At 33.5% G+C, this 20,884-nt stretch overlaps 2 protein-coding genes and 1 long non-coding RNA gene across 6 annotated transcripts; all 3 read left to right on the forward strand.

Annotated features, from left to right (window-relative positions):
• The first annotated feature begins 3,765 nt into the window (after positions 1-3,765).
• LOC148764591 (uncharacterized) lies at positions 3,766-7,935 on the forward strand. The gene is made up of 4 exons (XR_016024212.1): positions 3,766-3,985; positions 4,058-4,779; positions 6,967-7,052; positions 7,832-7,935. It is a non-coding gene; the product is annotated as an uncharacterized LOC148764591 (long non-coding RNA).
• A 2,484-nt stretch (positions 7,936-10,419) lies between these two features.
• On the forward strand, positions 10,420-17,368 carry LOC18612726 (Integrase-type DNA-binding superfamily protein). Of its 4 annotated transcripts, none has more exons than XM_018129823.2 (8): positions 10,420-10,863; positions 11,443-11,573; positions 12,016-12,160; positions 12,398-12,528; positions 13,989-14,073; positions 15,784-15,964; positions 16,579-16,700; positions 16,790-17,368. In XM_018129823.2, exons 3-8 carry the CDS (start codon positions 12,118-12,120, stop codon positions 16,924-16,926), a joined length of 699 nt encoding a protein of 232 aa, XP_017985312.2. In that variant the 5' UTR covers positions 10,420-10,863; positions 11,443-11,573; positions 12,016-12,117; the 3' UTR covers positions 16,927-17,368. The 4 variants fall into 4 exon arrangements, with proteins under 4 accessions (XP_017985312.2, XP_017985316.2, XP_017985322.2 ...); XM_018129827.2 differs by having other exon boundaries at positions 11,443-11,552; XM_018129833.2 differs by having other exon boundaries at positions 11,443-11,548.
• A 707-nt stretch (positions 17,369-18,075) lies between these two features.
• Positions 18,076-20,610, forward strand: LOC18612727 (Mitochondrial import inner membrane translocase subunit Tim17/Tim22/Tim23 family protein). Its single transcript, XM_018129841.2, has 4 exons — positions 18,076-18,270; positions 18,373-18,486; positions 19,798-19,902; positions 20,099-20,610. Exons 1-4 carry the CDS (start codon positions 18,180-18,182, stop codon positions 20,356-20,358), a joined length of 570 nt encoding a protein of 189 aa, XP_017985330.2. The 5' UTR covers positions 18,076-18,179; the 3' UTR covers positions 20,359-20,610.
• Positions 20,611-20,884: the final 274 nt, after the last annotated feature.

Consider the following 20,884-nt stretch of genomic DNA (forward strand, 5'->3'; position numbering starts at 1 on the left):
TCTGAAATTATTGAATGTATTTTCTCGAAAGCATTTTGATGCTATTCCAAACAAACCTTTAAATAAAAATGTTTTGTTGTCATAAAAAATAATATGAAGTTAACATGAAAATTAATGGTTTGCCATAAAAGTCTCATAATTTTTTGCTTACAATAATTCTATGTGGTCACATTTCATTTTATGCGAGGGGACAAAAATTTAGATTTAAAATCTTTATTCAAATCTCCACATATCATCAATCATTAAACAAAAATTAAAATGGTTACACTAAAATAGAGGTATTTTAAGGCCTAATCCTTTTAGAGCTTTGCTTGGGCATGGAATTTTAGGTCCAAATTTGGCCATGTTAGATTATTATATTAATAACAATATATTTTAGTTAAATTTAATCTCAAAATACAATTAAAAGATAAAATATTAATAAAAATAATACTTTATTATTTTAATATTAAGATAATAACTAAATGAGTGGGTTGGGTTGAACTCAAACTTGACTTTTTTTTAAAAAAGGCCTGATATGCTTGACTCAGTTCATGAACACTTACACACTAAACTAATCTAAGATAATATTAATTTTGGGTACAATATTTGAAGTTTTTTTTTTTATTTGGAAGAAGAGGGATTTAAATATTGCTCTTTAAGGAAGAAATCATGCATCAATTAATGAGCCAAATGCTAGAGTATGGGTACAATATTTGAAGTTTACGTATAAAAACTAATTAGACTTCAATTCCTATTTGTTAATTATATACAAAATGAACGTGATGAAGTGTCATGAATTCACCAAAACTAGCGAAAACAACATACTTTTACCTTTAAATTGTTATAATCTTCTAGCCAAAATGCAAAAATTGCACATTCACATAATTCTTTTATATATGGTTATGATGGATAGAGAAGGAAAGCAAAGTACAACGTACAAATGTTTTAACCAGGGTACCACAATTATCAATTGTATGGCTAACAAATCATATCTATTACATAAGGAACTCATTTACCCACGTGTCAACTCAGATAATGGCCACGTTTTCAATATTTAAATCCATGAGTAAGTCAAACTTTTCAAAAGAGCCAATCAAGTCACGTTTCCCCATGAATCAAACTCAAATCTTTTTTCTCCATAGCCAAACAAGCTACGTTTTCTAGTAAGGAGTTTTAAACCTATCAGACTTGAAGGAAGGGGTTTGAATCCCTCTTATGGCTTCTGAAACAAAACCCAAATTGCCCATGTTAGTTAGTAAATCTTTGGATGATGGGCATGGAGGGTCAACTTTGAGCCTATTGGTGTTTCTCTGTCTATTCCTATCCCTTGTTCTTTTACTCCTCGGGTCAGCTTAGATCTACTTGATCATTTTCATCTTTTCAGCTTCCCTTATTGTTGGCTTCCCCTTGGGTTTGCACTATATTTCAAGCTTGCTCTCGGGTCGACTTGGGGAACAAGAGGGAATCATGAGTTTTTAATAATTTGTCGTAGATTTCGATCAAAGAGTTTCGATTTTTGGGATTTAATGTTGTGTTTGCTTTTGAGGATTTCATTTTGGCCTTTGGATTTTGTATGCCTTGTCGATGTGTGTGGTCTGAGATGGGTGCCGTGTCTAGCCTATTGGTTCTTGCCATATCTCTATTTTGTTTTTTGCTCTATCTTGTTTTTTATTCTTCATTTCAGTGTTTAACACTTCTTAGGTTGGAACAAGTTTTCAGTTTAAGGTCTTTTCTTAAGTTTGTCTTTCTTTTTTTGTTGCTTTAATTTTACCATTGTTCATTTTCGCTTTTGTGATTACTCTATAGAAGTAATTGCTTATTAACTGCTCATTTCAATTTCCTTTGTGTTTTTTGCACCCTCCTGCTTTTCTTTTTTTCAGTTGAGTTTTTATGAATTCTCAAATTTAAACAAGTTTTGAGTTTTGAGTTGTTTCTAAGACCTGTGCTTTAATTTAAAGTGTTGTTCATGTTTCTTTTTGTCATTGTCTGCTTTCCCTTTTGTTTATTTTAGTATGAGTTTTATATTTTTAATTCCTATTACGATTTGACTATTCAATTTATTCTATATTTTATTTTATATGTATGTAATCACAGTCGATGTTAAACAACATAAGAATCATCTTATGAGTTCCGATTGAATTCTCATACTGACTTAAAATTAATGTTGTTTTTTTTCTCTTTTGGCCTCGTAGTGCGTTTGTCAATATCAAATTGTCTGTTAGTGCAAGTTGCACCTAGAAAGTGCAATGTCTTTTGATTACATTAAGTTTTAGTTACAATATTTTATTTTTTGCTTTATTGTTTTAATTGCTTAATCTCTTTTCTTGCTTAAGTCTTCACATTATTGTCCTGCCAAGCTACTATAAATTTTATGTCTTATTTTGCTATTATCTAATACAAGCTATCAGTATTTTCCTTAAAAGATTTTTAAATTGTTGAGAGAAAGGAAGAATTAGAGATGATAACTCAACATAAATAGAATGATATTTCTTCCTTTAGTAATTTGACAATTTAAGAAGGATGACAAATTTGCATTTTAATTTGGTTTTTTCCTTCAAAGAAAATAATTGAAATTATTGAGAAATCATCTTAAATTTATAAAAAAAAAAAGGAATGAGAACCTTAAAACCAATCCAAACTTTGATTTACCTTGAACCATTATCAATGAACCCATGTAGCCAAACAATGGTCACTTGGTGTCTACCTTTGGGCTTAACTACATAGGTTCTTCCAAACTCAAGTACTCTTCTAACAGTTCTACCACTAGAAGAAATTTGTTGCAGTAGAGTTCAAATGCTAACAATTAAAACTATAAACAAGGAAGATAAACAAGCTCACGAATTTATATATTTAAATACTAAGTTACTATATATACCAATCTACCATTGACTAAAAAGCTAATTGATACAAGTGCCAAAAGAACAATAACAAAATTTTTGTAAACTTGGTAGTCAACTCTCACCATAGACATTACCAAATTATCGTTAGATGGAGAAAAGTAATTAAACTGACTCAGACCAACAAGACCTGTAAAGCTCATATTACCTTACTAGAAAGTAGCATTGACCAGAACCTACCTATTCCATTATAAGATTATTGATTGCATTTTATGTGAATGGCATTATAACTTATTTTTATTTTACAATTTCTTCATAAGTGGCAAATTTTTTTTATTTAACAATTTTTTGTTTTATAAATTTTACAGATTTTTTTGTACCATTTTCATACATTGCTAATTAATTCTTCTTACAGGTTAAAAATGTCGAACTAATATCTACACAATTTATGACCATTCCAACAAGGTATATCTGTAAAAGTAAGGATCGTTCGTATCTGGGAATTATTTGATCCTTCTTGACTTGACACTTTGTTTGGTCTCGATTTCCTAGCTACTGATGCCCAGGTATAGAAATTTTTCTTATGCTTCTAAAATAAACAAGTATATATTAAATAAGTTGATATTAACTTCATTCTCTGTTATTGGCTTATGATTAATTTTCTCTATGATTACACAAATTATGACCAGAGAGGTGCAATGCATTTCATGATCAAGAATTCTGATGTATCGCAATTTCGATCTCAACTAAAAAAAGAGTGTCTTTATTCAATCAAGAAATTCCAAATTAAAGACAAAAAGACTTCTTTCAATCTCATTTCGTTGAATATTATGGGCATCTTGACATAGAATACTGTCATCCAACCAATTAAAGATGACCTAGATGCATACCCCGCAAGTTTTTTGTTTCTTTTGCATCCATTGACTAACTTAATTCATGAATTTGTAATGATACAGTTTTGACAGGTTAGCTTGTCTTGAACAAGTCTTACTTTAACTTTTTATTGATTTAGTTTATCAATGATCATATTTAATTTTCTTTTTTTCCTGATTATTTCTTGACAGATTTTATCGAAGTTCTCAAATCAATTACCACCATTGAAAAAGTCCGTTTACAAAATTGGCAAGTGATGTGAAGAAACATGACCTTTATATAGAAGATTTAAGGTATGAAAATACTAAGGATTCTTTATATTCTACCTTGTAGATTATCTGATAAATTGTTCTTTTAAATTGTAGCGGGAATATGTTGAAAGTTGTTTTTTATGGTGATAAAGTTGAAGCCATTGACAAAGATAAGTTGCTTGATAATTTCATCAGCTCGATTGTAATTGTTGTCGCAACAACTGTCAAAAAATATATGAGTTAGTTTTCCATGCATATGAACAGCTAAAATAATATATGATAATCAACATTTCCCTTCCTTTTTTCTTTTAATTTTAGGCATAACATACCTTGCTTCCTGTTCAACTACAAAGTTTTATGTGAATCTTAATATTACTGAAACCATGCTACACAAGCAAAGGTTACGTTTATACATAAGATGATGATCATTAAATTATCTGTTCAATATTATGTAATAATACATTAATATGCATGTATGAAAAAGAGCCATTTAGTGCGCAAATCATCAACATGCACATGTCCCCCCAACAATTGTCAACAAAAGCAGATGAAATCAAAGATTCAACCTTTTTAGACATTAACAATGATGATCCAACAAAAGTTTAGGTAAAAAGATTATTCTTTATATCATTTTAACCAAGGCTACAATAGAGTATATGTACTAACAACTCACAAACATTCCAGGGAACCAAGTTCAGAGTCAAAGGTACAATTGCTGCTATTGATTGCTCAAATGGTTGGTTTTACAATTCGTGCAACGAATGTGGGATGGCTCTTCGATTTTGTGCAGGAAAATATTGGTGCACAAAGCATGAGGAGAAAAGACCTTTACCAACGTAAGTAAATCAAAGAACTTTGGCGGCTCTTGGTACTTTACAATGCAATGTGATTGCAAGTAATGTGATTGAAAGTAATGTAATTGCAAGCAATGTGATTGCAGGGAAAATAACATTACAGTGTTTGGTATACAAGCAAAATAATGATTAAAATGCAGAGAAGATAATATTACAGCGTTTGGTTTACAAGTACATTGCTGGGAACGTAGTATTAATTTTCAAAATTACCCCTATTTATTAAAATGTAAGTTTAATATACTTGTATTTTTTATTATTAATTTTTATATAATATCATCTTTTAAATATATTTTTAATGCCATATATTTTATTTTTATTTCTTATTATAATCTTATATATTTTTATTTTTTAATACAATTTTTTATATTATATATTTTATTTTAATTTCTTTTACCTCTATTATATAAATTTTAATTTCTTATATTTTATTTTATTTTAATTTTTGATTTTTATATTATATATTTTATTTTAATAATTTTTACTTTAATTATAACGTTAAAAATATTTTTAACAAGATAATAAAGTTGAAGGGTAAAAGTGTCTTTAAGAACATTGCAGAATGTAATGTAATGTGATTGCATTGGTTTTGGACTGCAATCACATTACATCCTTTGTGTAAAACCCAACCCTATAAATACATGTCATGACATACATGCACTGAGTAGCATGTTATTATGCTAGGAAAGCACATAAGAAAAGACGAAACCCGATATCGTACCTAACGGTACACTTGAGTTGATTTAACCTCGAACTAGTTCAAATAGGAATTGTAGGATGAAATTTAAGATTTTATAGTTCAGGAATGACTAAAATTGATTGTTCGGAGTTTGAGGGTTCATTTGGGGTAAAATTAGAAATTTTGATATTCAAGGGCAAAATCGTCATTTTGCCACCTAAGATAATAATTTGATCATGGAGTGAAATTTTTGACCAAGATTAACTATTTGGAGTATAATTTAATGATAGGAAGTGAAAAAGTTTAATTCTGGTGATTTTTGGAGTGTAGGGGCAAAATCGTAATTTTGCCACCCATGGACAAAATTTGAGATTTTGAGAGAATTTAGATCAAATTTGACAAATTGGAGAATGGTATGAGTATAAGGGGTGAAAAATATGTCTATGGACAATTTTTCAATTTTTGGGGCAAAAATGTAATTTTTGACTTTTACGGGGGCAAAAGTGTAAATTGCAAAAATTACTCAACCGAGACTTTGGATGAGTCTGAGAATTTTATCTAAGCTATGAATATATGAGACAAGTGTATGGTGAAAATTTGGAAACAAATGGATGAAATTTTAAAAATGGGCCAATGGGAAAGTGACACATGGCATTTTTTAATGAAATAATATTATTTTAATGAAAAGTCAGCCATTTAAACCCAAATTTTGAGTGCTGGCCGGCCATAAGGAAGAAAAACAGAGGAAATAGAGAGGAAAGGAAGAAGAAAATAAAAACCAAAGAGAAACAAGAAAATTCAAAGAGAAATTCGCGATTTTCGACCTTTTACGCGTCTAACGGTAAGATTTTTCGATTTTAGCTTGATTCCTACCTTTCCTATGCCTTTATTTCCATTTAGCATGCTTGAGGAGAGAGATCAAAAAGTGATATCAAGGGCTGGACGAAATTCTAGGAGAGAGAAATTGAAATTTTTAGGTTTTGATTTTTAGTTAAATTGATAGTTTTAGTTAGTTAAATGTGTTTAGAAATTAAATTGGGCAAGAAATCAGTAAATTTTCACAATACCCACTCTTGGCTGGATGCTCAATGCTGTACAATGATGATGAATTGATTTTATTCTAAGGAAAATGAAGAGAAATGATGAAAAACGATTAAACGTGATAGAAAAACAAAGTAGAAAATTTACCGAGTTAATGTCCCATTTTTGGCCGAATTTTCCAAGGAAGGGAGTGAGCTGATTTTGTTGTTTTTAGAAGGTTATTGGCTGATATTTAATGGTTAGAAATGTTGGAGAGAGAATGGGATGATTTAGAGCTAAAATGGAGCGCGTTAGCAATTTATCGGGCAAAGTGCCAAAAATAGGTTAATACCGCATTTAAGTCGTTTTAGGCTATTGCATTTCATACCATGCATTAGTATAGGATTTAAGTTAATTATATAGTGATTTAGCATCAATGTGATGAATTGTGTAAATTTTTGTAATGTGTCTAGGAGGAGAGCCTTCCGGAAAAGGCAAAGAAGTCGTACCCGACGAGTAGTGATCGGGGCGCTTAGAAAGCTTTTATTTTGTACAAACGGTGAGTAAACTTATTATTATTGTAAATTATCTAGAGTTTATTTTAAATGCCCTTTATGTATTTTATGAAATGAGAACGAGATTAAAACGGGATTTTTGATGTTTTAGGAATAAATGTGACAAATAAATATATATTTTCCTAGGAATGGCTTATGAGAAATGAGTATATGTGGCTATATTTTGTGAATGCATTGGGAAATTTATGTAAGTTGTTTTACTATGCAGGCTGGATAAATAAATAAAAGCCACGTTATACTGTCGAAATTTTATTAAAATTGGTGGGTTAGTCACTGCAGTGACGGGTTTCCGTGGACTGCCTATTAGAGGGGCACGGTAAACCCAGTTATATAGTTACTCCGGTTGTAGAGGCGAGGAGGGTAACTCCTGGGGTAGTATTAGAGTTCACTTCACGTCGAACCCCCACGTGAATGTGTAACTCGGCCAACGCCAAGGAACGGCTGGTTTTAAAAATAAAAATGTGTTTCACGTGTGAATATTTTAACACCCTTGGCGGACTCGGTTAGATGCCTCGGCCAAGGTATCCCCGAGGATTAGTTTTGGCTTGAGCCTTGTTTTAATAAAAGCCATAAGCCTTAACAATTGTTTTGGTAAATTACAAATACTTTGTGGTTTAAGAAATAAATTGAAAACATTATGAAATGAGTTGAAATTTGTTGTTTAAACTTGCCTCCATTTTACTCGCCTTTAGATATTTATGATAATGTCTGTTTACTCATTGGGATTGCAAAATCTCACCCAACTCCTTTCCACCCATTTCAGGTTCAGTATAGACTGTAGATAGCTGATCTCATCGAGGACTACCATTGGATCTGCATTTTCCAAATCGTAGGTTCACAGTCCTCTTTACTTTTGTTTATTCGGGGGCCCTCTTGTTATTGTAAATTAAATTAAATATTTTGGCTTACTGTATTTCAGTATGTATAAATTTATTTAGCTTTTACGCTATAAAAATTATTCACGTATAACTCTATAAATATTGTTTTATAAGAAAATAGAATATTTCCCTTAATATTTCTTTTATTTTCTTATTATATTCAAATAACCGTAATTTCGTTTTAAATGAAGATTTTTGACTCTTAAACTCATTTTGAATATGAATTATGTATTTTGTACTTGTATATTACGTTTTAGCCAGTTTTGAAATTTTTGAGAAAAAAATGACCAAAATACCCTTGTGTGGCGAAAATTTTATTTTGATTGTTTTTGATCTAAAATAGTAAATATTCTCTAAAAACTCGATATTTAACAATGATTGCTCACAGGAAAGGAAAGAAACTGATATGTAAGCCTTGCGGGGTTCCGGTTGGCATTCCGGATAATGAGTGTCAATTGGGACGTCGCGGCGATTGTCATGGGCCTGAGGGAGGTTCCGGGTTGTGACACTTTGGCTGTAATGTGATTGCATTGTAATCTTACATTACAGTGATCTGTTACAAAACAAACATTGCAATGTAATTTAATTGGGCACATTGCAGGGAATGTGCTCTCACTTCTCTTATACCAAACGCTACCTTTATTACATCTCTTATATCTCATTATTATCATTTATTGCATATATTCATCTATAGATTTATTGTTGGCAAATTATCTTCAATATTTGATATTATAGAGCATTTGGTTTACACATTGTATCGTATCCTTATATATAACATATCATATAATTCAAATTGCTTAAATTTTGAAATTGTGCACATCAGTAGCAATTTTCTTTAAATGTTGCTATTATCATTTCTTACATATAGCCATGTAGAGAATTGTTGAACTCAAATATACAATGTATCAGATGTTGTTGAGAATTTTGTTTATTTTTTGCATGATAACTCTATACATAACCTAATTTGTTTACAACTGATTATTCTTATTATCAAATCTCATGCAAATTATAAATTATGCACAACTTATTTCGGATACTGCAAACAACTTATTATCAAAGACAATATTGCACAAATGAGTTTGGTCACATTTGGTCGGCTTGTAGAAAAATTGGTTGGTGCATTGATCATCAAGTTAATAACGCTTCAGTCCATCGACCAGATGACATTACCTGGAACACTTATAGCCTTGATCGATTGGTAGAAATTTTTTACTATTGGTTTAACAAATAGGGGGGTTAAAACTGGAATTGCCAATTATAAGATATTTGTTCTGTTGACTTAGAGGACCAAGAATGGTACATCGCAATTGTTGCAACTACCTCAAAATCATCAACACCTCCACCTTTGACCTTTGGATCATCAGCATCCAAAGCCACAATTGAAGAACCAGAGGAGCAACTTTTGCCAACACCAATTAAAACGGAAATGAGTAGAAAGCTTTTTCTAGTACCCTTAAACCAAAGGCCTCAAACATGTCTACTTTTCCTCTTAAATTGTCCTTAACTATCCCTTCAATCCATGGGCGGACCCAATTTGAGAAGAGTGGTGTCACATGACACCACTCATTTATAACAATTTTTTACTTCTTTTACAACTTTTATTGAATTTTATTAAGTTTAATATAATTAATAATACTAATGAACCCATTAATTTTCTTACAATTTTGTAAGAAATGGTGTAAAAAATTTCAAGTCAAAATAAATTTATCAAAAAGTAATTTGTGTATTAATATTTAAATATTACATGAAAACAAAAATTTTTTTCTATAATTTAAGATTTTATTAAAAAAATCAAAATTTAAACAAGTTTTCCTCCTCATCCTACTCTTGAGACCCGCATTGACGTTTCCTCTTCTTAGACTTTGGTTACATTTTTCATTATCCTTTTCTAAAAATTCAAGTCTTATATCGAATAAGTAACGAGTGAACGAATGATTGTTTGGTGATATATATTAAAAAAAATGTATACAATAATATTTCTATTGATGTTATTATGTAACGTTGTCAAAATATGAAAAATCGTTGTCACAATTATAGTTATTTTACATATTTTTATTTTGAAGTATTAAATGAATGCACTGAATTTACATTTTCTTTAATTTAATGTTAAAATGAATTTTACATATTTATATTTTTTAATTACGACACCACTCAAAAAATTTTTTGAGTTTCAATCCATTGGAAGTTAGCACAAACGGTAAGTCATTGTTAGATGATCATATTTGAAATAAGCAAAAAGAGAAAATTGAAAGAGAAAAAAGGACATAAATCAGATATAACAACTCAGACTAATCTCTGGAATTAGTGATTATAATCTCCACCGAAAGGCAAAAGGGTAGTAAAGTAAATCCAAAGCACAGATAAAGAAACCTAAGGGATATGGTATTTTCAAAGGATGAGAGGGGCAATAAAGGAATCATGGCTGACTACGACTAAAAGTACACAAATAGAAGCATACGTTCCCCCTCTCATATTCAACACACACACACACTCTCTCTCTACAAAGACTTGGCCTTTGGCTTTGGTTTTGGTTTGCTTTGATTTTCTTTCTTTTCTTTCTCTCTCTACACCACCAGCACCAGCAGCTCCACCACCCTTTCATAAAAATGGGCTTTCACTCAAAACTCAATAAAGTTTAACACAAAAACAAACAAACAAACAAACAAAAGGTGGTAGATGCATGAGCCACCACCACATCAACAACACCAACTTCTTTAAAACACTCATTCTTTCTTTCTCCCTTCTGTCTTCTCTTCCCTCACCACCTTCCTCCTCCCCATAACCAAAAGCACACAAAAAAAAACCCAAATCCTTTTTAACCTTTTTTGGTTTACCAGATTTCAACCTGTCTTTCTCTCTCTGTTTCTCCTCGGTTTCTACGCTGCCTCAACCACCACCTTTTCTTCCTCTTTCTCAGGTACCGAACAAATGATAAAAACAATGACTTTTTTATTTTTATTTTTATTTATCTTCTTCTTTGTAATGGGTGGTTTTGCTGTTCTTGGTCGTCAAGTCATGGGCATTTTTTGCTTTGATGGGCTTAAAGGCTTTGGCTTTGTGGGTTTTCTTTTTCTTTTTTGATTTTTGTGTATTTTGGGGTTTGGGTTTTATGTTTTGTCTTGTTTTTTCACTGCCTCTGCTTCCATGAAAGGTGGTAGGTTGGTGGGGTTGACTTATTTTCCACGGAGAGATAATTGGGATTTTTATTAGGCAGACTCATTGTACAGCTTTGTTAGTTTCACATGATGAAAGTTTTGGCTTTACTTTATGCAAATTATGATGAATTTATCTTCTTTTATCCTTTTTACATATATATATATAAATAATTATGGCTGAGCTTTATGTCACCTTGACCCCTTATCCGGAGGCTGGTTAACTTTTAGAAGTGAATACCATTTCACCTGAATAGGGGGTGACTGAAAATGTTTTATGGGATTTGCATTGGTTTCTTCATACTATTCTCTAATTCCTTTATGAATGATTTCTGTTGTACCAGCATCAACTCTGTAGTCTTTTTCGCAATCCAATCCTTACATGAGATTTAGCCCCTGCTTGTCTATGGAGCATTATTGAAATCAAACGCACGTGATGATGAGAAAATAGTTGGTATTCAGCCAACCAAGTTCTGTAAGAAGTACTTGTGTTTTTTTTTTTTGAAAGGCAAAAATACTGTAAGAAGTACTTGTAGTTGTGGTTGACATTAATACTTGATAACAAAAGTTGAGTAACATCTAGGAATTTCACATTGCAATCCCATTGTACTTGAATTTCTTTGTCTAAATCAATTTACTTGCATTGACTCAAAAAAGAGGCCTCCGATGCCTGTAATTTGATGGCCTTCCTTGTATCAGCCCAAAGAAACCGCTTTTCCTCTGTTGACCTTTGTCTCCTTTTGCTAAATAGCTACGATAGATGATATCTTGCTTGCTTTTTTTTTTTTGCTCAATATCTTGTTTGCTTATCTAAAATGCTGTTTCCTATATTTCTCAGCTTTCTGTTTTATCTGCCATATTGTTCATTTTCTAATATATTCTTCTTTAATGTTTGCCATTCAAATTGTTTAATCCAGGTATAAGTGGCCCATCTTTGGTAATATTAGGAGCACAGACACAGGGATAAATGCAAAGGACGATCAACTAAACCATTGTTCGCTGATTAAAGGATTGCCAACATGGTGAGCTTACGCAGACGCAAGCTCCTGGGACTCTGCTCTGGTAAACTTTAATTGAGATGTACTTAATATTGCATAATTTATGGCTTCTATTGATATCAATGAGTAGGAGATTTATTAGATTTTTTTATGTGAAGTGTGCCCTTCAGTTCTTTGCCTTTGTGTTTCTTAGGGTCAGTTTGTTTCAGTGAAGTATGAGTTACTTAGATAGAATGCAATCAAACAAGTTCTAAATTAAGCTTGAATATTGTCATTCACCAAATTTGGTGACCTTTTGTAGGGAAGAGTTCTTTTTTGACTCCACTTCCTAGATTTTTTGACAATGGACATGCCCCTGAAAATTCAAGTCAGAACGCAAAATCTATTAGTGTGCATCCCATGCCCTCAGATTTCACCGGCCACATTCATGGGGTAAGTTTACATTATTAATCAATTGATTAGGTGTAGCATTAAATGGTTTCACTGTTTTACTTTGACTTCTTGGTTGCCTTGATATGAGTTGATTTTCAGTTACTATTTCTTTTACCATTTCGTATGAACTTAGTAGCTTGGAAAGATTATTTTTTCATTTTCCCTTGGACTAAAGATGCTTGTGTTAAAAATGCCTTGCTAATTTATGTCAATTTGTTGGCCACATTTACATATGTATCACTGTCCAATATTTTCAATGCCTAACATGCATAGAATGCACAAGTTTGGAGATGGGGGTGTCAAATTCAGTATGTGGTGTTTATGAAAAAAAGAGAGGAAAGGATATACCATTATGTATCTTCAGTCATAGTTCATTTCCCTCCCTCTTATGTATTTACTGGTGTCTTTTCCATACTATAATAATCTAGAAGTAAGTCATTTCATCCAATTTTGTACAGAAAAAGGGAAAAAGGAAAGACCATCTGTCATTATGGAAGAATTTCTCCTTCAATATGGTGGATTTCCTTTTTTTTTTTTTTTTCATTTTGTAGGAAGGATTGGTATTATGCAATAATGCAAACATGATATGCGTCCTTAGTTGATGATTACTGACAGAGAATGTGTTTTTGCTATGTATCTGTATTTGCATGGTATCCTGTCTATTACAAATGCATCTCTTCACATAAACGGCCAGTGTTCATGGTTGGTGTAGTAGTTATGGTTAAAATAATGTTCAAGCCATCTGTTGGTGGCATATGTGGTAATCTTACATAGGAGTGAGCTAAAAGATGGATACGTGAGAAAAAGTAGGACATTATCGATGCTACTTGTTTTGACTCCTTTACCTCAGCTGGATGAGAATCATTAAATAGAAAAAATTGTCTATTCACTCGCAATTGATAGAAAATATGCAAATGGTAATGATAGTATCTTTCTTTGGTGTTTTCATATTTGTGATCTCAAGGATTCCTGGGTTCCTCTGCCAATATGGGGGAATGAAAGGATGTGATGAATCCATTAACTGTTGCCGCTTGGTCGGTCCATGGCATCCTGGGGCACCCATTATCACTATAAAATTTCATTTCATATAGCGTAGTTCCTTTTTGAGCTAGAATCATAGGGTAAATAGTCAGTTGTCAGCTAAAATGGTTTTTAAGTTCCTCCATATTAGGCACACTAGCCAACTGATTCATAGTTGCTTAACGTAAAAAGCTGTCTGCATTTTAGAATCTGTTTTATTGTTTGTGTAAACACTGCAGAGTTTTTGAATTTTTATTCATATTTTCCCGCTACCCTTGAGTTGATTTAATTGGCATGCATTGGAAGTTCTTTATAAATGTATTAAATGATTTAGGTTCTTAAATTCATGACAGATAAATACCAGGTGGCATGTACTGCTCAATTTCTGTTTTTACTATTGAATTTACACTTACATGTAACTATTTGATGCTGTTTCTCAGAAAAGCATTGCAAAGGTTGGCTCTGGATCACCAAATGTTTCTGGTTCTGGATCATCAAAAGAGCATCATAATCAACCTTTTCCGGGTTTGTCTCTTTGAGAAACATGTTCCATACATTTGTTAATATTGATTAAGCAGGAAAACTTGTTTATAGCTTGGTGTTAGTCTTTCCTTCCTCCTCTCTCTCTAACTTTTTTCTCTTTGGGATGTCTATTTTTAATAAGATAGCAAATGGAAGAAATCTTCTCAGATGCATGTCTGCAAAACACATATTGGATAATTTTAATGAAATGAGAAAAAATAGTGTACTAGAACGAAGTGAGGCATGGGTCGAAGAAATGACATAATGCTATAACAATATAGAAAACTGGCAATTATGGATTGGTTGATGAAACTGATAGCATTTTGCTTGATCTTTATTTGGGACCTTTAGTTTACCAACTCCAATCCAATGAAATAACCTGTTTTTGCTGTCTGTTGTATTCAACTATTGGGTTGTGCGGTCCATCAAATAATTTGGTCATAAATTTCTGAAATTTCCCACTGGAGGTTGCCTGAACTAGAGTTTCCTCATTCTTAAATTACATTTCAGTGATTGATTTTTTTTTTTGATCATAAGCATTGTTCCAGACAAAAATGCATGTCTTGGAATGAACTATATGAGGGCTACTTTTAAAATTTTATGTGGTTTTAGATAATACTAATGGGTTTCCAGCTTATCAAGTTCCATATGATGCTGATCAGGAAAAGTAGATTGGCTGGCCATACGTGTGTTCTTTTGGGATTAATGAAACCTTAACATTTTTAAAACTAGCTTACACTCATTAATGGGCTTTATGTCATGGTTGTTTTCCATTCTTCATGGGGTCGTGTTATGAAACGAGATTAACATATAAGGAATGGGAAGTAGGGACTATTAGAGAAGCCCTTTTTTCCTCCATATGAATGTGCGCTTCTGAGCTCCCAAGTACTTGTTTTGAGCCTAGTTTTGCACAGTTATTCTAGTAATTTGATAACTTTCTTTTGTCATTTACCCTTTCACTTAATTCTCTGAAAACATTGATTTAGACGGCTAGAAAAAAGAGCATCCTTGCCATATTTGGATTTATAATGGTGAAGCTGCCTGTATTTTTACTGCAATGGTTTATGGTTCTCAGACTATTCTAAAACTCTCCAAAAGCGTACTTCTTCCCTCATGCCCTCTGCTCTCTTACACACCATTCTTGCCTCTCACTAATCGTTTTATGTATCCCAAATTTGAGGCTAGCATATAAGCTTAATCTTTGTGCAAAAGAAGAAAAATAAAATTACTGCACAATTCATTCGTCAAAGTTTCATAGTTTTGACAGTTCAATGTCTTGGATAATCATCAGTTTGATCATGGCAGTATGGGAAACTACTGTCTACAGAATCAACCTTGTGTTATGATGCTATGAAAAAGATTTGATCTGCAGATATTTAATGTGCAAAATAGGGACTGTTTTATATCATGTATTAGAATCTCATTGACATGTGAGTTTTGAACTTTTCTTTTTATCTCTTTTTGGGGCTATCTTAGAGTGCTACTTGTGATAAATGAAAATTTTGACATAAATACGGAAGCAATTTGAGTAAGATGCAATTTTTTACCCTTTTTTGTTAGTTAGAATAAAGAGAAAAATGACATATCTCAGAACTGAGTTCATGCCATGGTGCTTCCAGATAAAACATGTCCTTAGCATCAAAATCTGATGCTGGGAGCCATTTTAATTTCTACATTTTGACTGATGCCCATGTACAATGTTATTATCTGTAGGGCAACCAATCAAACGCAGGAAGCGACACAGGAGGAAACATGTTCAAAACCAAGAACCATGTCTAATGAGGGGTGTATACTTCAAAAATATGAAATGGCAGGCCGCAATAAAAGTTGACAAGAAACAGATTCACTTAGGGACTGTTGGTTCACAAGAAGAAGCTGCCCGTTTATATGACAGGTAATAGGTTGGCTTTTATTTTGCCTGTAATGATTGCTACTACAATTTGTGCAGAAACTCTGATCACTATCTGTAACACAAATATTATCGTTCAGTAGCATGAAGGTTGGACATTGTGATATATATGCAAGAAACTTTAAGCTTTATAGATATTAGTCTGATAAGAACATTGATTTGCTGTAAGAACATGTCTTACCATGGTATGAGGGTAAACTTGTTCTTCATTTTATTAATGAATTTCTTTGAAAGTGTTCATGTATGTTGATGATAAATAAAATTGCTATGCATATGCAAATTACATGGGTATCGAACGATGTGTATGAAAATTTTTGAAGATATATGTGATTCCTAGCATCTTAACGTAAAGGATTAGTAAAGAGCTCTATTTGTCTGGCAGTATTATTTCTATCCTTTGGGACTTTTAAAGTTTTCTTTGGTAAAATATTTATTTTGCCATCTACTCTGTGTAAAAATGCTGGTTTCTACCACTTCTTAATGTGCTAAGATGGTTTCCTACTGTCAATTTTTTTTGGTAATAGAACTTACAGAATGGTTATGCTGATAGATAGACTAATGGATTTCGAAACTCATTGGTGGATGGATTTTTTCTGTAGAGCTGCTTTCATGTGTGGAAGGGAACCCAACTTTGAGCTTTCGGAGGAGGAAAAGCAAGAGCTTAGGAAATTCAAGTGGGATGAGTTTTTGGCATATACTCGCCGTTCAATTACCAATAAAAGTAACCCTTTCTTTTTGGATTCTTATCCTGAATATCTGAGCTTTTATCATTTAAATATTCAATAGGTTTAATTTTAATGATGATTGCAGAATACAAGCGAAGGCTCGGGGCTGGACCACAGAAGAGGTCTGAACCTGCAATAGAGAACAGTGACTGGGACAGCAAACAAGGAGTCAATAGCCTCTCAGCTTCAGAAGAGGCGGGGCCAGACTCTTCAGCCTCATGAAAATAATGGTTTGAGGGCGAGGCTGAATAATCGGGTTTCAGTAGTTAAATTCTAGTTGCTGGGTCTCCATTTTTGAGTGTATAAAGGCCCCTATTAGGGCGAGTAATGATAGATGTCATTTATCTTCTGGTAAGCAGATATCTATAGTGTTTTAACCCAATAAGTGGTAAATATTAGTTGCATCAACCCCACCATTGTTGTTAGACAGGTGAAAGGCATGCAAAGCTATAGTGCCTTATTTGGTTTTCCTGAACTTGTTTTGAGGTCATTATTGCTGTCCCAAAATGCTCCAACAACTTTGTTTCCAGGAAGCATTTATATATCCTTCCTAGGAACAGATACAGTTACGCCACTTGCGCTCTATGTTTCCGACTTGGGGGTTCCTGCTCGGGCGACATTTGTATGTTTAAGGCATGAAAATGAAATTCAGACAAGGAGATAATACAGAGAGTTAGTTTGCTAGCTAGGGAAGCATCTTTCTTCATTGGGCAGACATCACGAGCAAAGTCAAACAAAGCTCAAGAATGGTGAGCGATTAACGTGCATTTGATAAACAGCCATTCAAAGGGATGGACTTAGTCGGAAAATAACAATGATAGTAGGTATTATGATTTTAAATCTCACGTAGAAAGTAAAATAGAAAGACCTATGTATGGTGGTAGATTCATGACCTGATAACGTAAATTTTTGGTGCATTCTTCAGCACATATCCAAGGTCCGAGTTGGCAGTGACAGGCAGGGCAGGCATTACAAGAATGGAGTAGAGTGAGAGCTAGAGTTGCCATAGGAAAGGGTTTACTAGCGGAGAGCAACATGAAAAGCTATCCCTAGCCCTAGGGGAAGAGGGCTATGTGTTGTCAGAGCCCGAGCTCTCAAGAGTAAAGACGTCGATCTCCAAAGCATGGTGGCTTGTTGCATTGCCTTCACTATGAAATGAAATCCATGACTTGATAGCTCAAGTTTTAGGGCCCAACTGTCATCATCTTATGACTTAGCACACAACACACAGTTGATGTTGTAATTAACTATCAAACGAACTTCAAAAGAAAAGGTAATACACGAGTTTGTGTATAGTTAATTGAGTGAATCGCTGCAGTAAAAGTTTTACATATGTACCAGGTGTTGGGCCTATCCTTTGCTATAATTATACCAGGTCCGAATCCGACCCAATAAAACGCCTCCACGGACCCAATACTGTATATGAACTCATCGAACTGAAACTGATTGAACCCAGGAAAGTTCCAAACCAGAAAATGGCATCCACTACCCGTCAAGGAGAGTCCTCATCATCATCGTCTTCCGAGGACTGGCGGCATCGTATATTGATCCCAACAATCCTTGCAGGTCGTTTGGTTTTTGCCATCTCTCATTAATCAAAGGCTTTCCTTTTCGTATTGTTTACTTAAAGAGCAGCAACGTTGATTGGTTGTGTTTGTTTATAAGCAGGGGTTGCTGGTGGAGGAGTTGGTTTGGTGTCAAAGCATCGAAAAGTTCATGGCCTCGCTAATATTTCGGCTACTTATGCCGCTAATTTCGCTATTGTCACTGGCTGCTATTGTGGTAGTATTTCCTTTCTTCAGTGATAATTTCAGGCTATCAGCTTAGGTTACTGCAAGTGATGAGTAATACTTGAAGCCAAAGTCTATTTTGATTGAAAATTAGCAAAAAAAGTTTACATGTACTCTAATTTCAGTCATACTTTGATTAAATTGTGCATTATAAAAATAAAATAATTAATTTCATTATATGCAAAAACTATATTTTTAATATTTAATTCTTCCAAAATATTGCTCTCTTTTACGAAAGGCAGTAAAAGCAACAATCAAACACAGTCTTACAGGAATTCCAGTTACCTAGTTTATGCAGTTGGTTGTGATGGTGGGTCATATTTTCTTCAGGGGCTTCATCTGTAGTCATCTATTACACACAAGCTAATGATTAAGGTTTTCTTTGATCTTCCAAAAATAAACAATGAGTTGCTTGTGCTCTACCACTCTGTGCAAGTTTTTTCCATGACAAAGTCATAACTGGAAGTGGTGTTGGTGCAGAAATTGAGGTTCCTTGGGTGTTTGGCTTTCTAGGCTTAGATAAGTATTTCAAAGGGATTGGGTGGAGTATCATACTTAGGTGTTTACATCTTGGAATTTTATTTGATGCGTTGATGTGTTAATGTTAGGGAGCTTGTTAATTCTTATCTTGCTATAGTTATATGAATTAGGAAATCATTGTCTTCTCCATAACATAACACTTACCATATCTAGGCATCCTATATTCATTTCTCATGTTGATGTGTGAGTTAGCATCACACTGCTGAATGCAGACTCCTAGAAAGACTAAAGCGTGGAGACTGAGAACCACTAATATTTCTTCATTTTGGTTTGTACTAGTGTTATTGGATAAAAGAATGTAACTTTAAAGGTTAACACAGCTTCTGAGTTATATGAAAGTTTTGGATTTTGTGTTAGCAGATGATTTTGGTAAATAATGGGCCAATAAGCAATTCAATGGATCATGTATTATTAATTATATAAATTTTTTCTTGTTTGGAAATGCATTAACCTTGTAAGAGGCATTGAACTTTTACTGTACATTGAAACCCTGCCTCCTTCCGCATTTTTTTTTCTCTTTAACTGGACCACTTACATCTTCATTGTGAGAACACGTATGTTCGCTCCTGTGTCTCCTGTCTTTTTCCTGACTCGCTCATGGCTAACTTGATCTTCCTCCCAAGGAAATTGAAGGCAGTAAGAGACATAAGCATTTGCTACCAGCCATTTTTTGATAACTGATGCTTTGGTATCAACAGCACCATATTTCTTGCAAAGAAATAATTCAATTGGAAACTGTAATATAATACCTTTAATTTGGCAGGAGCATGTGAATTTGTGAGAGTAACTCGTAAAACAGGACCTGATGATCTAATGAACTCTGCAATTGCTGGATTTGGTACTGGTGCTCTACTGGGCCGTCTTCAAGGTAAAGTTTTTCCAATCTCTACCTCACTCCATGCTTGTGTGCTTGTGCATGTGTGGATGAGTATCTTTTGTGATATATTCAGTCTGCATTGCTAACCCTGGTGTGTGCAAGCACGTCAGTGCCAAAGTTGCTTGATTGTTACCTTTATCATCCCTAAAGAAGTTGATTTTAAAAGGTATTTTCTTTGGCATTTTAGGTGGTCAACTTGGTGCTTATCGCTATTCGATCATCTTTGCTGCTGTTGGAACTGCAGCGGATTTTGCTGCACTCAAATTAAGACCTAAATTATGCAACTTAAGTGAATCTATGTTTGACAAGAATAGTGGTGTGCTTAAGTTGCCAGAATGGTCTCCTATACAAGTTCTTGATGAAGAAGCCCTTGCTGCAAAACAAGCTCGAGAAGAAAAACTCTTAGCACAGAGAGCACTTGGGAAACTAAGCAAAGAAGAATCCTGACAGTGGGCTATGATTCATGTATCCTAGTCTTTAATGCCTATACAATTATCAATAATAATGTTTTTGGATAGAGCTAGTTCACCTATTTGGCAGCTAATATTGTCTTTGTTGGGGATTAAGTTTTGGTTCCCTTTTTTTTTTTTTTTGTAATATTTTCTGATCATCTTGTTATACTTGCTGTCACCCCAGTCGGAAGTTGTACTAATGAACTTTGTTTCTTGAAAAAAATTAGTGTAGGTTACTTGTTTCTCAGTTTGGAGTATATCTTATGTTATTGACCATAAACTTCCATCAGGTTTGTTTGTGGAGTGAGTTGCCAATGGGGTCCCCGCTGTGTTGGTCATTGAGGGAAATGAGCAACCCTTGGGGTGAGGCATTCGTACACCTCTATGATTCCCCCAGTATGCCAAATGCTCTGGTAATCACGGTTGTGAATAGTTGTGATAGCCAATCCAAATTTGTGGATCTGGTGTTGTTTTTATTTACTTATTTGCTTTAATTTGAGACATGACGATTAAGGTCTTCG

This window comes from Theobroma cacao, chromosome 1 (assembly GCF_053813885.1).
Source record: "Theobroma cacao isolate CCN51 chromosome 1, ASM5381388v1, whole genome shotgun sequence".
Lineage (NCBI taxonomy): Eukaryota > Viridiplantae > Streptophyta > Magnoliopsida > Malvales > Malvaceae > Theobroma > Theobroma cacao.

Coding starts and splice junctions, on each gene's coding strand:
- LOC18612727 (XM_018129841.2), top strand. CDS start 18,180: ATGGCATCCACTACCCGTCAAGGAGAGTCCTCATCATCATCGTCTTCC. Junction 18,271..18,372: donor GATCCCAACAATCCTTGCAG/GTCGTTTGGTTT, acceptor GTTTATAAGCAG/GGGTTGCTGGTGGAGGAGTT. Junction 19,903..20,098: donor TCTACTGGGCCGTCTTCAAG/GTAAAGTTTTTC, acceptor TTGGCATTTTAG/GTGGTCAACTTGGTGCTTAT.
- LOC18612726 (XM_018129823.2), top strand. CDS start 12,118: ATGGTGAGCTTACGCAGACGCAAGCTCCTGGGACTCTGCTCTG. Junction 15,965..16,578: donor GCTGCCCGTTTATATGACAG/GTAATAGGTTGG, acceptor TTTTTTCTGTAG/AGCTGCTTTCATGTGTGGAA. Junction 16,701..16,789: donor CCGTTCAATTACCAATAAAA/GTAACCCTTTCT, acceptor TGATGATTGCAG/AATACAAGCGAAGGCTCGGG.